The sequence below is a fragment of the Neovison vison genome, chromosome 11 (genome assembly GCF_020171115.1).
Source record: "Neovison vison isolate M4711 chromosome 11, ASM_NN_V1, whole genome shotgun sequence".
In the NCBI taxonomy this organism is placed as follows: Eukaryota; Metazoa; Chordata; class Mammalia; order Carnivora; family Mustelidae; genus Neogale; species Neogale vison.
In genome coordinates, this window is record NC_058101.1 from 103,058,516 (window position 1) to 103,070,839 (window position 12,324).

General features: G+C 37.4%; 1 protein-coding gene and 1 long non-coding RNA gene across 5 annotated transcripts in view; one reads left to right on the top strand and one right to left on the bottom strand.

The window, feature by feature from the left end:
• Positions 1–7,103: 7,103 nt before the first annotated feature.
• GSTCD (glutathione S-transferase C-terminal domain containing) overlaps positions 7,104–12,324 on the bottom strand; it is a 125,342-nt gene continuing 120,121 nt past the window's right edge. For all 4 annotated transcript variants that reach the window (XM_044224358.1, XM_044224356.1, XM_044224357.1 and 1 more), the window contains exons 11-12: positions 10,876–10,945; positions 7,104–8,101 (exon numbers count right to left, since the gene is read on the bottom strand). In XM_044224358.1, the coding sequence (XP_044080293.1) occupies positions 7,965–8,101; positions 10,876–10,945 (207 nt within the window). In that variant the 3' untranslated portion in view covers positions 7,104–7,964. The remainder of the gene's footprint in view (positions 8,102–10,875; positions 10,946–12,324) is intronic.
• On the top strand, positions 7,869–10,900 carry LOC122889306. Its single transcript, XR_006380871.1, has 3 exons — positions 7,869–7,950; positions 8,981–9,085; positions 10,595–10,900. It is a non-coding gene; the product is annotated as an uncharacterized LOC122889306 (long non-coding RNA).

Genomic DNA, 12,324 nt, shown 5'->3' on the forward strand with positions numbered 1-12,324 from the left:
AAACTTACTATGTGCCTCGTTTGAGTCATGCTCTATGCTGGGACAGGTCTGTCATGGACAATTCCAAACTAACATTTGTTGAGCACTTTATCTCCTTCAGGATATTCCCTTTTGCCATTTGCGCCATGGATAGGGAAATAACTTACCAGGATCTTTTTCATAAAAAATATTCAGATGGGGGGCGCCTGGGTGGGCTCAGTTGGTTAAAGCCTCTGCCTTCGGCTCACGTCCTAGGATCGAGCCCTGCATGGGCTCTCTGCTCAGCAGGGAGCCTGCTTCCTCCTCTCTCTCTGCCTGCCTCTGCCTACTTGGTGATCTCTGTCTGTCAAATAAATAAATAAAATATTTTTAAAAAGTTCATTAAAGAAAAATACTCAGATGGGGGCGGCTGGGTGGCTCAGTGGGTTAAGGTCTCTGCCTTCTGCTCAGGTCATGATCTTGGGGTCCTGGGATCAAGCCCTATGTCAGGCTCTCTGCTCAGCGGGGAACCTGCTTCCCACTCCCACCCCCCACCCCAGCCTCTCTGCCTACTTGTGATCTCTGTCTGTAAATAAATAAATAAATAAATAAATCTTAAAAAAAAAAAAAACTATTCAGATGACATAGGCAGTAACTGTCACTTCTTCGTCTTCCATAGCACTGGCTTTGCCAAACATATCTTAAAATAGTAAACAACACAAAGACAATACAAAGCAAAACAATACAAAAGTCCCACATGCCTGATGCCCAGACATATGTCTTCAGAGGGGAAAGGGAAACTTCATATGTATTTTTACCCCATGTGGAAGGTGTTAAAATATATTCATTCTATAAATATTTACTGAGTTCTTACTATGTGCCTAATGCTGGATTAATACTAAAGGGATAACTGGAGCAAAAAGCCTGCTTGGGGCTTAGATTCTACTGAGGAACACATAATTAACACCCACAAATGTCTCGTGGGGAGACAGGAACTGGAAGAGGCCAATTCAGATTAGTTGGGCAGAAAGCCTTCTAGGAGGTGCCATCAGCTTACACAATATCCGACTCACGTTGTATAAATTCTCAGGACCCTTTGGATCAGACATCCAGTAAATAAGTCTTCTCTGTTTGTTGCCGAATTTTGCATTTTCTTACTTGACTATAAACTGTTCTTACTCGGGTCATATAAACTAGACCTAAAAGCAAACAAACACAAACGAACAAACCTGGCTTCTTTAGAGAACTATGAAAAAGCAAATAGCGATTCTTTTATTGTAATTATTAGAAAAAAAAGATTCTAATGTTTGGCGAATTCTTCAGTGCAGAACTATGAATTCTGTTACATTTTCATGTCTTTTAGATCAGTGATACTTAATGTTATTTGTGGTCATGGATCTTTTTGAGAATCTAATTAAATCTATGGTCCCCCCTTGTAAGGACCTATTTTATATTTTTATTTTAGCCAGAGGCTTCCATTGAGGTTAAACTATAACTTTGTTGTTTAACCCTTGAACTGTCCCTGCTCCCCTTCCCCCAGGGACTTAAAAACAAGTCCTGGAAACCAGCTCCAAGTAACAAAGCCCAGATACAAGGGTGGGTCAGGCCAGGTGGAGACATCAGATCAGTGGAGGGTTGCTTACTGTCTCCCTAGCTACCAAGGAATATGCCCCCCCACCAACCCGCCGCCCTTAGGGAGACATTTTGGCGCCAATCCTAATGAAGGTGTAATAGGCTGGTTCAAATGTCTACTAGAGTAAATTGTAATTCAATTGGTCACCTAGCATCACTGTGGAGTTTCCTGTGTGTGTTACAATCTCATTGGCCACCTGTGCGTTGCCAGGCCCAACCACATGGCCTTTGCTCTATAAAAGTTAGTCTGGAAAGCAGGGAGGGGTCATTCTCTCTGTAAGGGGTGGCCCTGACCGGTCTGTTTGATGTCCGGTCTGATTCTTGATGCTTGGCGTGAAATAAAGTTTTGCTTGACCTCCGCTTTGTATCAGTCTCGCTCCTTTAATCACGGACCCATTATTAGGGCATAACACCCCTCTTTAAGAAAATATTTGTCTGTTTTGAACTACAGGGCATAATTTTAGAAGTTCACAACATTCTCTGTCTCAGATCACAAACCCTTTCACAAACCACCCAAAACAAAATTTACCCTGTTACATGTTAAAATGTATTATAAAGCTGTAATAATTTAGTGAGTATGATTCTGGTACAAGAATTCAATAGAAAGTAATACAAGTGAAATAAGTCCCAAATATACTTAGTTTACTGACGGCATCGCAAATCAATGAAAAAGTTGGATTTGTATAATGGTATGTGAAAGTAACTAATGTGAAAATAAATACTAGATTTCTACCTCACACCACCCACAAAAAGAAACACTTGCTGGGTTACAGATTTCAGTATAAAAACTAAAACTACTAAAGAATTAGAATGCTAAAAATATAGGTGGATTTTTTTTTTTAAATCATTGGGGGGAAAAATCTTTCTAAGCAGAAATCACAAGGAAAAGAGTGACATATGTGACCAGTTGTGTAGTTTTAACTTTATAATAGCAAAACAAAAACACTTTCCTCCATAAAAGCCAAGTTAAAAAATTGTAATGCAATAAACCTTTCCTAATCTTTATAGGAAAGATGAAAGTAGTGAAAATGAGTAAGAAATTTGGAAATAATACTTGGCCTCAAAGCAAGAGCTCAATACATGTGTTGATTAAATTAATAAATGGATGAATAGGCAATTCACAAAATATAAATGGTCAATAACCATGGGAAAAGTAGGCAATCACATGAATAGTTTCAAGAATGAACATCAAAACAAAATACAAAAACAAAATAGCTATTTTGCCCATCAAATTGTCCAAGATTTAAAACAATTGATAATGCCTGTGTTGGTTAAGGGTATAAGAAAATGAATAATTATATATTCCTAGTAGTAAAAACTCATACCTTCCTAAAGGAATATTTGGCATTTAGAGATCAAGCACTTTAATATATGAGGCAGAATTTGCAGGTCTGAAACTCCAGTTAATAGAAGTTTCTCCAGTCTTATATAATAATAAAAAACAACTCCTTTCAGTTTTTTCTTTTTCTGGAAAATTCCTTCCAATAGTAAGTGTGAAAGGTCCAGAGAGCAATGACAGGAAATGCTTATGGCACATGACTTCCCTCTTTGATTGATAGAGTATAATTCCCTACTTCAAGTCGATTGCATTCAGAATCTCCATTTTAATACTGGAAGAGGCAATGGCCTTTTCTTTCTGTTCTCTTCTCCCTTCTTCCCCCCCCCCCTCTTCTTTTCCTCTTTCAACTACATTGTTGATGGTACATTACATTGCTGTTTGCAATTATCTGCAACCTCCCTCCACCAAGGTTGTACTTCCCCACTATGTTAAACTCAGGACAGGCTACGTGGTTTGCTTTAGTCAACAAAATGAGGGAACTGAAGTATATCACATCTGAGCAGAATCTTCAGGAGCTGGCTGAGAGTTTACCATGTATATTTCCTTTTCTATGAGACCAGCTATACTCCTAGAAGAAGCTTCTTGGTCAGGTGTGAAGATAATGTGGTGTAGAGTCCTAGCTGACTTGGATGGGTATGTAGTATGAGTGAAAAATACATCTTTCTTGTGTAGAACTTCAAAAGGCAGAGAGATTTTGTTACTATAGCAAATCTCAGCCAATCCCGATAGGCTTGCTAGGGAGCCTGAAATAGAATATAAGCTCTGCCAACTACCAGTCGAGTTCAGATCTGGGTCTGCTCTTACTATGAAACATTGGCCCTAGTTTCTATAAAATGAGATGGCTTAATGGGATCTAGCTCTTAGGGTCATTATGAGGACTGAAAATGAGTTCTTATTTACAAAGGACTTAGAAGAGTGCCTAGCAAATATTAAATACAGTATTAGTGTTTGTTAAATAAATCTCTCTCTCTGTGTGTGCCTGTGTGTGCATAGAACAAAGTCTAGGAAGATATAAAACAAACTATTAATAGTTATTTAAAATTCTTTTTCCTTTTTATGTAGCCACGTCTTCTAGTTTTTCTTCAACAGACATGTATTTTTGGCGTGTAAAAAAAAAAAAATCTATTGAAATGTCCAACTACTTTGCATTGAGAACCTGTTTTTTAAAAATTATAACTTAAAAAAAGTATTGCTCTCTCTTAATGATTTAATTATATCACTTCCCCAGGAACGTACCTCTAATTTTATTATGAAAGCACATAGAAAAACAGGTACATGTGGAAGTTCTATTAATGGCAATTTTCTTGAACCATGGAGTGGATAACACCTGTAGCCAACATCTTGAGAATGAGTAAATGTTTAGTTACTGTTATTCACATAGTACATCACGTGTGTGCTCTGAAAATATTTTGATTTCTAATATGACTGAAATGTCTCCCTAAATAAGATAAAATTGTTTAGTCATTAATAATTATACCTATCTCTGAGCCAGGCTTGCAAATTAATGAAAGATGATCTCTGGCTTCTAATCTTGCAACTGTGGGGGAAAGAGATCCCTGAGGAGCAGCTTTGCTTTTGACGGACAAGTGGAGGAGGTGAAACCTGGGCACTTGCTGGGATTGTTGTCATTGTAACAACCTTCCTGCTGCTTGCATCCAACCTCTTTTATTTGCCCTAGCTGAGAAGGAGCCTTGGAAAGGATTTACAAAGAAAAATCTAGTATCCTGGGGGCAATCATTAACACCCATTATCTATGACTAGCCACAGCCATCACAGCTGGAGGATTCCATGGGGAAAACAGTGGAGTCACTTCCTTTTGTATTCTGGATACTTATCATAGGGGCTATTGTAGTGGGGTGCTTTGAGTCCAGGGGTGGATGGAGAACACTCCTCTGATGGTGCACACCCTATAACATGTACTCCAGGGAAGTTAGGAAAGGCTTTCCTCAGGCAGTCAGGTCTAAGAGCAGAAGGATGAATGACCTTAACTTTAAGTGAATGGGAGAGTAAAAGGAGGCTATTCTGGGTAGTGGGAACAACATGTAGAAAACTTAAGGTAACAGCAGCAAACCTATCGAATAATAGATAAAACAAAATATCTATATTGGAAATCAGAAAATACTACTGAGAGTAATTAAAGAAGACCTAAATATGTAGAAAGATATATTATGTTTATGGATTGTAAGACTCAATATTGCTAATATGTTCATTTCCCTAAATTGGTCTAAAGATTCCAGACAATACCAAATATCCCAGCAGGCTATTTTTTTTTAAATTGATAAGCCAAATAAAAAATTTATATGGAAATACAATGGATTTAGAACTGTTAAAACAATCTGGAAAGTGAGAAATAAAATTGAAAGATCATCTAATTTCAAGACTTACTGTAAAGCTACAGTAATCAAACAAATTAATGGAACAGTCTAGAGACCTCATAGACTCATAAACATATATCAGTTAGTTTTCAACTGAGGTGCCAGGTCAATTCAATGGGAAGAGAAAAGGTTTTTAAATAAATGATGCCAAAACAAACATATATTTTTCAAAAGCTACCTACCTTTCTGTGAATATTGAAATATAAAAAGCTAAAACCATAAAGTTTCTATAGGAAAACATAAGAAAAATCTTCACAACGTCAGGGAGAGGAAAGATTTATTAAAGAGGACACAGAAAATATTAGCCAGCAAAAACAAATAAATTAGGCTTCCTGAAAATTAAAGCATTCATTATGAAAATGAGTAGGTAAGCCACAGACTGGGAAAAATATTCTCAATACACATATCTGACAAAGAACTCTTAACCAAAATATATAAAGAACTCTCATAAACCAACAATTTTAAAAAACTACAGACAACCTAATTTTAAAAATGAGTAAAAGACTTGAACATTGACTTTACAAATGATGCTGAGTATCACCAGTCATCTGAGAAATGAAAGTGAAAATCCCAGTGAGGTACCATTTCATGTCTACCAGAATGGTTAAAATAAAAAAGACTGACTATATCAAAAGTTGTGAGGGTAGTATGGAGAACTAGAACTTTTATACATTGCTGGTGGGAATATAAAATTCTACAACCACTTTGGAAAAACTGTTTGGCAACTAACATTCATTTATTCGATGACCCAGCAATTCTACTGCTAGGTATTTATCTAAGAGAAATGAAAACCTATGTCCAAGAAAGACTTGTACAAGAATATTTATAGGTCTTATTTGTAATATCCTTAAAGTTGAAATAATCCAAATAAATACCAATTAGAGAGTGAATAAATACATTTTGATAAATTTATATAATAAAATGTTACTTAAGAATAAGAATAAACTATTGATACGTATGACAATGTGGGTATTTCTCAAAAAATACTATCTCGGGCAAAAGGAGCCAGACACAAAAGACCATATACTAAATGACTTCATTTATTTGAAGGACAAAAATAGGCAGAAAAAATGAAGGGTGGTATAAATCAGAGAGACTTCTGCCTTTGGGGTAGGTGAAGTTGAACAGAAAGGGACATAAGAGAACTTTCTGTGCTGGTAGAAATATTCTATATCTTATTTCTGGTGGCAGTTGTATGGAGATACATATATATATATATATTTTTCAAAACTTTCAAACTCAAAACTTAAAATTTATTATCTGTAAATTATACTTCCATTTAAAAAAGAAAGCCCAGAATAAAAGAGCATGGTATATCTATAGGTAAAAAACGACTAAAAAACTCAGGGCTGATGGTTAATTCTTAAATTTTACTTCAGAAAACAAGAATTCAAGCCCCCTTCCCCTGAATAAATTATTCCTGCATTTTAAGTCATGATGATGGAAGAGTTGTTTATATTAAAGTCCTTTTTCCTCATGATATGTGTCATATAAGGGTTGAAAACATCAAAATCAATGAAATAAATCTCATCTTAAATGGTATAACCTAGGGCACATAGAAGTTAAATAATTAGCAGCACGTGAGAAAGGCATGTCATCTGTGTTTAAAAAGTCTGGCTGCTGGGCTGAGGAGAAGTGTGAGAAGGGAGAAATATTCAAATATTCCAAACTCTGTACTTCTCCTAACTCTAATCTACATTCAGTAATTTTTACCAAAGTAATGTAACTAAAAAATATGATTCGTATCTGGAAAATAAATCCAGTGACCATACATTATATTATGACAAGGAACTAATTCATCAATTTTTCTTTTACATGATTTATTCCATAGGCAAGGCATCATGTCTCTTGCAACTCATCTTTGTATCCTTAGAAGATTCTAGGCCAGGGTCTTGAAAATAATGGATCCTCAATAATTATTTATAAACTGGAATTAATTAATCAATGTATCTACTGATTAGTTGGAATTTATGTCCAAATTACATATCCCCACAATGGGAAATTTTCTGCAATTATTTTATGTCTTCATATAAAATGTCTGACCCAGTGATGATCTCATTTGGTAATTTATGGGAAACATATTTAAAGAAGTATATGAAATGAAACACAAGTCCAACTCATCTCGGCTTAAAAATTTAACCATATAGGTGCTGCCTGAGTAGTTATTTTTAAAAATTATAGAAAAAGCACAATTGTTAAAAATATAACCAACCCACCAACCAACCCCACTGAGTCTAGTTTTGGTCTCCATTTGAATATCTAAACAATCATACAGGCTGCAATGATTACAAAGGCTTCGATTCACTGTTCGGAATTGAACGTCAAATTGGCAAGAGCAGAAAAGCTGTGAACGGAGAAGGAAATTGTTATTCCAGTGATGGAAGCTTCACTGGTGAGAGTTATTCTGTTGGCAGCTGAGACTTCAGGGGATTGATTCTCACTATGAAAACCAGCGGTCCTTTAATCATACATTATAAGAGCATTTGTGATGCTTTGCAGGCAGTCTTTGTTCCTGTGATTTTCCTGCTGCTTCCCTTCCTGAGCACGATAAGTTCAAGATGGCGAATGCTGTTGTCTGGTTATGCCAAGAACTTCCTAAGTGCCACTGGGCTTTCATCATGAAGACGGGTGGCAAAACCATCAAAGGTGAATATCTCCTTCTAAATGGGGACTCCCACGATCATGTTATTTTTGGGAGAGCAGCTCTCTGGCTCCATGGATATTACTTGAACGCAGTAACCACGTTCTTCTGCAGCTCTTGCTCGATCCAGATCCACTAGGCACATGCACTGTTTTCCTAAAATACAGTAAAACGGTACCGTGAGACACCCTACAAGGAACAGTGCGATTTCCAGTTGTCTAAGGGACTCTACAGGGTGACAAACCCTACAAGTATATGGAACATGCTGTTTGCCCCTAAGTCCTGTTTCGTCTGTCTACCTATTTCTTGATCAGTATGGACAAAAGACAATCACATACAACATTTCACAGATTTGCTTCTGCTGACAATTTAAGAATGTTAACTTTAAAAAAATGTGTTTACAAGTAGATCTCAAATACAGACTACAGATCTATTTCCCACTTTGGTTAAAAATACATTTAAAGACCTTGTGCCTGCATTCTCTATGGAAATGTATTACCTGTCATATTGTGAAAAAAATAACATCTATCTTTCATAATATTTAAAGTATCATGCTAACAAAAAGACATCTGAAAGACGCGCTACAGTTGAACCTGGAATTTTTAGGACAAGGAAAAATGAGAAATGGAAGATATTTGAGAAAATTCTTAATTGGTTATTTTAGGTGGATGTGTATGGTGAGTGTAATATAATCAATTTTCAGAACTCCTGCATGCCTATAAAATAGTGATACTCAATTTTCCTTGTAATCTTCGGAAAACAAAAGAGAAGACCTGACTGGCAAGCAAAGCAGCTAATTTGTGTTCCTTTGGCAAATGCAGATTTCTATGTTAAAGGTAGCTCTGGAAATAAAAATGATTTGGGATTGAGTATATTCAAAGCTATGGTTCACTTTTATACGTTCAGTTTCTTTAAATTCAGTATACAAACTTCATTTTCCAAAAGGCTACTGACTATGCAGAACTTCATTCCATTTTCCCTAATTAGAATAATGACTAAACAGTATTTTTCAGTAATTTATTTGAATGCCCACAGAAGCTGCTAAAATTGAACAGCTGTAGAAGTGAAGGCAGATAACTGAAACAGAGAAGTTCTGTGGAAGGCAGAAGAACACTCACAGAAAGACTGAACATGAAATCGGTAAGTCAGAATTGGCAATGAGATATTCAGATTTAAAATGTTTACTTTATACTTTTTCCTTAAAAGTCTCTATGCCCAAAAGAATGAACTGTGTTAGAAATGATATAAAAAGGAGATGTCTTGAATTCCACTTAGGTGAGATCACCACCCCTCCCCCATCCAGCCCCTTCCCGTTCATCTACAGTTGTGCAGCTGACATTCTTTTTCTCCCTGAAAGTACCGTTCATCTTTTAAGACATCTGTAAAGGCTCCCCCCACCCCAACCCCGTCCTCAGTTCAAAATGAAACATTCTCTGTCAAAATAGACGCCCTGCATTCCTTCAGTACCCACCCTGGGTTTACACTGAGGCTCATTTATCCTTGGCTTCGATCCCAGTCCAGTTAACTTCTCCTTTTCTATTACGTAAAAGAATCGCATGTTTTCACATGTCGAAGAAGTATCTTTACAGCTGAAATTCAGTTGTTAGTAAGTCTACTACCTTCTGGGCCCTCGGAAGCTTCCTAAAATGTTCACAGGAAAAAAGCATGACCCATGCAAAGTCCAGACATCGACATTTTATGGGGTCTGTGACTTGGAACATGACCTTCCCTCCCCTCATGGCAGTGATCATGCCAAGTGCTTCCCCTCCCCCCTCCTCTTCAACTCCAGCAACTTCCCTTCTAGCTCTTCCTGAACATTCAAATGTACAGACAACTAGCTCAGAGTGTTGGGAATGGGGAAGGGAGGTGGAAGAGAAAAAGAGTGGGAAAGAGAGAGAGGTAGCATGTAAGAGAGAAAGAGCTTCATATGTTTATGCTCTGGAGTGTGAGAAGGAGGAGGAAATCACTTCTTTGTTTAGCCTCAAGTCTCAGATGTGCCTCTGTGTCTATCTTGCTCTGCTGGCTTTGACTTTAGGGTTTGAAGATAACTACTTCTCATACAACACAGTCCCTGGATGCAAGCTAATTATCACATCTGGTGCTCAGCCAAAGAAAAGCAATCTGTTTTCCGATGTACTATGGTGGCCTCCAATGTGGGGCTTTTCTAAATAATTTTTAATATTATTTTTGACTCCACTCAATTTTCACAAGCCCTAATTTTGGAACCTAGCCTTCATATGGGTTCATAGCACGGCTCCATCATCTACCAGGTAAAAGATCCTGGAGAAGCTTTTGTCCCACTCCTAAATAATATTTTCATTAGAATTTACTGAGATAACGGTAAGGGCATTTAGCTCAGCACTTAAATGTGCACTAACTTTTAGCTGCTATTGTCCTTCGAAATGTTATTTCTTTTTCTGAAGTAAATTCTTGGATAAATGCATTACTTAGACTTAAAATGCTACTGTAGGTCTTCCAATTAAGGTAATATTTACTATTACAGATGTTGAATAAATTGGTCTATGATTAACTATATACAAGTATGCTTTTTTCCCAAGAAAAAAATGCTTATACATATTTTAACAAATTAATGTTGGCATGCAAAGTTGATTTTTCCATCTTTATATTTTCTTCTGTGGCTTTTGACAGATCCCTCGGTTTGTTCATAACAATGAGAAAGAGATTTCACATAATTCTGCTCAACATACAAATACTGAAGACGAATGTAAAAGTATTAACGTTAACAAAAATGGGATAAAATACTCTTATACCTACAAAGCCCTTTTCAACATGGATTGCCTTTTCTGGGAAAAACAGACTTGAGTGTCTTGTGGATAAATGGACCAGTTTTCCCCATATACAGCCAGTCCATTCATTCCTAGGCATAGTGTATGTAATCTACTCGCCAGCTGCTCTGTGAAAACACATACCTACGAGTCTTCGTTGGGGCGGAAGCTGCACAGCTGTCTGATCCGCAAATCTGCACAGAATCATGTGTTCCTAAAAGAAAAAGCAATAGAATGTGGGTCTATTTTAATCTTCTGTTTCAAAACTGTAAAAATTATTAAAACTACCTCACTTTTCTGGAGATCTACAGTTTAACTGAATAAAGTACTGCACAAGTAATACGTCTGAAAGAAACACACTTTCAGGAAGTGGTACTCAGTAACATTTCCCCCTTTCAAGGAGACTGTTCTCCTAACCCAGTTCTTAAGAATGGATGCAAGGAAAAGCCTCTGGCCACCAAGCCAGTTTCTTTGAGCAAAAATAAGGTTACAGTGTGTGATTATCACGTGTTAAATGAAAAGACCAAAAAGTCACTTCTATTTTTCCTTTAATAAAACTTAAATCTCAGGAACATGGTTCCAAGAAGACAGTTGAAGTGGCTTTTCTTCCTCCTGCCAGGGGAAAAGGAAGTACTGGGGAAGATCATCACTACACGTGGGTTCTGTGTGTCTGTGGTTCTCTGGGATACCCAGCCGAGTGCTGGCTGCTCGGACACTTTTCTGGCCTCTTCCCTTATCCCTCTAGAGGAAAGGAAGCTGGCTCACTCACTCGAAAGGGCTGCTGGAGGGGCATCTACTTCTACTTTAAGGGCAACCATAAGAATAACCTGAGCGAGTGGGAGGAAAATTATTGTTCAGCTTGACCATTTTAGGAAAGACTGCTTTCATGCAAAAAGAACAAGCCTTCATAGGGGCAGAGAGCTGATGAGTCCACACAGGGCTCTGAAATCTGTGAGCAGCCAAAGGTGAGTGCTCGGGCAGAATGGGGGTACTCCCATGATGGCTGTTCACTTGGAACAGATGCCAGGGTCCCTGTGTGTAAATGATCTCACCTGGCAGCTTAGCCAAAGGCTTGAACTCTGATTGCTCATTTGTCCCCATTAGTCTTTTGTACATTGAACTTGAGGCTTCCATTTTTTAAAAGAAGGTAATTGAGGTGACTGTGTGATCTTGGTTCTTTTGTGAAGGGTTACTTCTGTCTCAACTTTTATGCATTAAAACAACAATATTGTAATGCTCACTATAAAATTTAGCGGCCAATGGATAGGACACTAATAAATGGTTCAAATGAGTATCTTGTATTAAGCAGCCATGAACTGGCATCAACAAAAGGGCAGAGGAAAGATTTAGAATTATAGAATTTGAAGAAAAGGCCAGAAAAAGCATGCCCTTTGTCTTCACTGTGTTTGAAAGTCAAGATCTCTTAACGTTGAGGCAATCACCTTTGGTGTCTTCACCACATTTTACTGGAATTATTTGTGGATGTGTTCTCCCCACTAGAAGTTAAATTCTGGAAAGGGAAGGCACAGAGCAACAAGTCAGTTCAAGGTTTTCTGGCTAAACTGAACTGTGGAGAAAAACACTTCCAGTGTA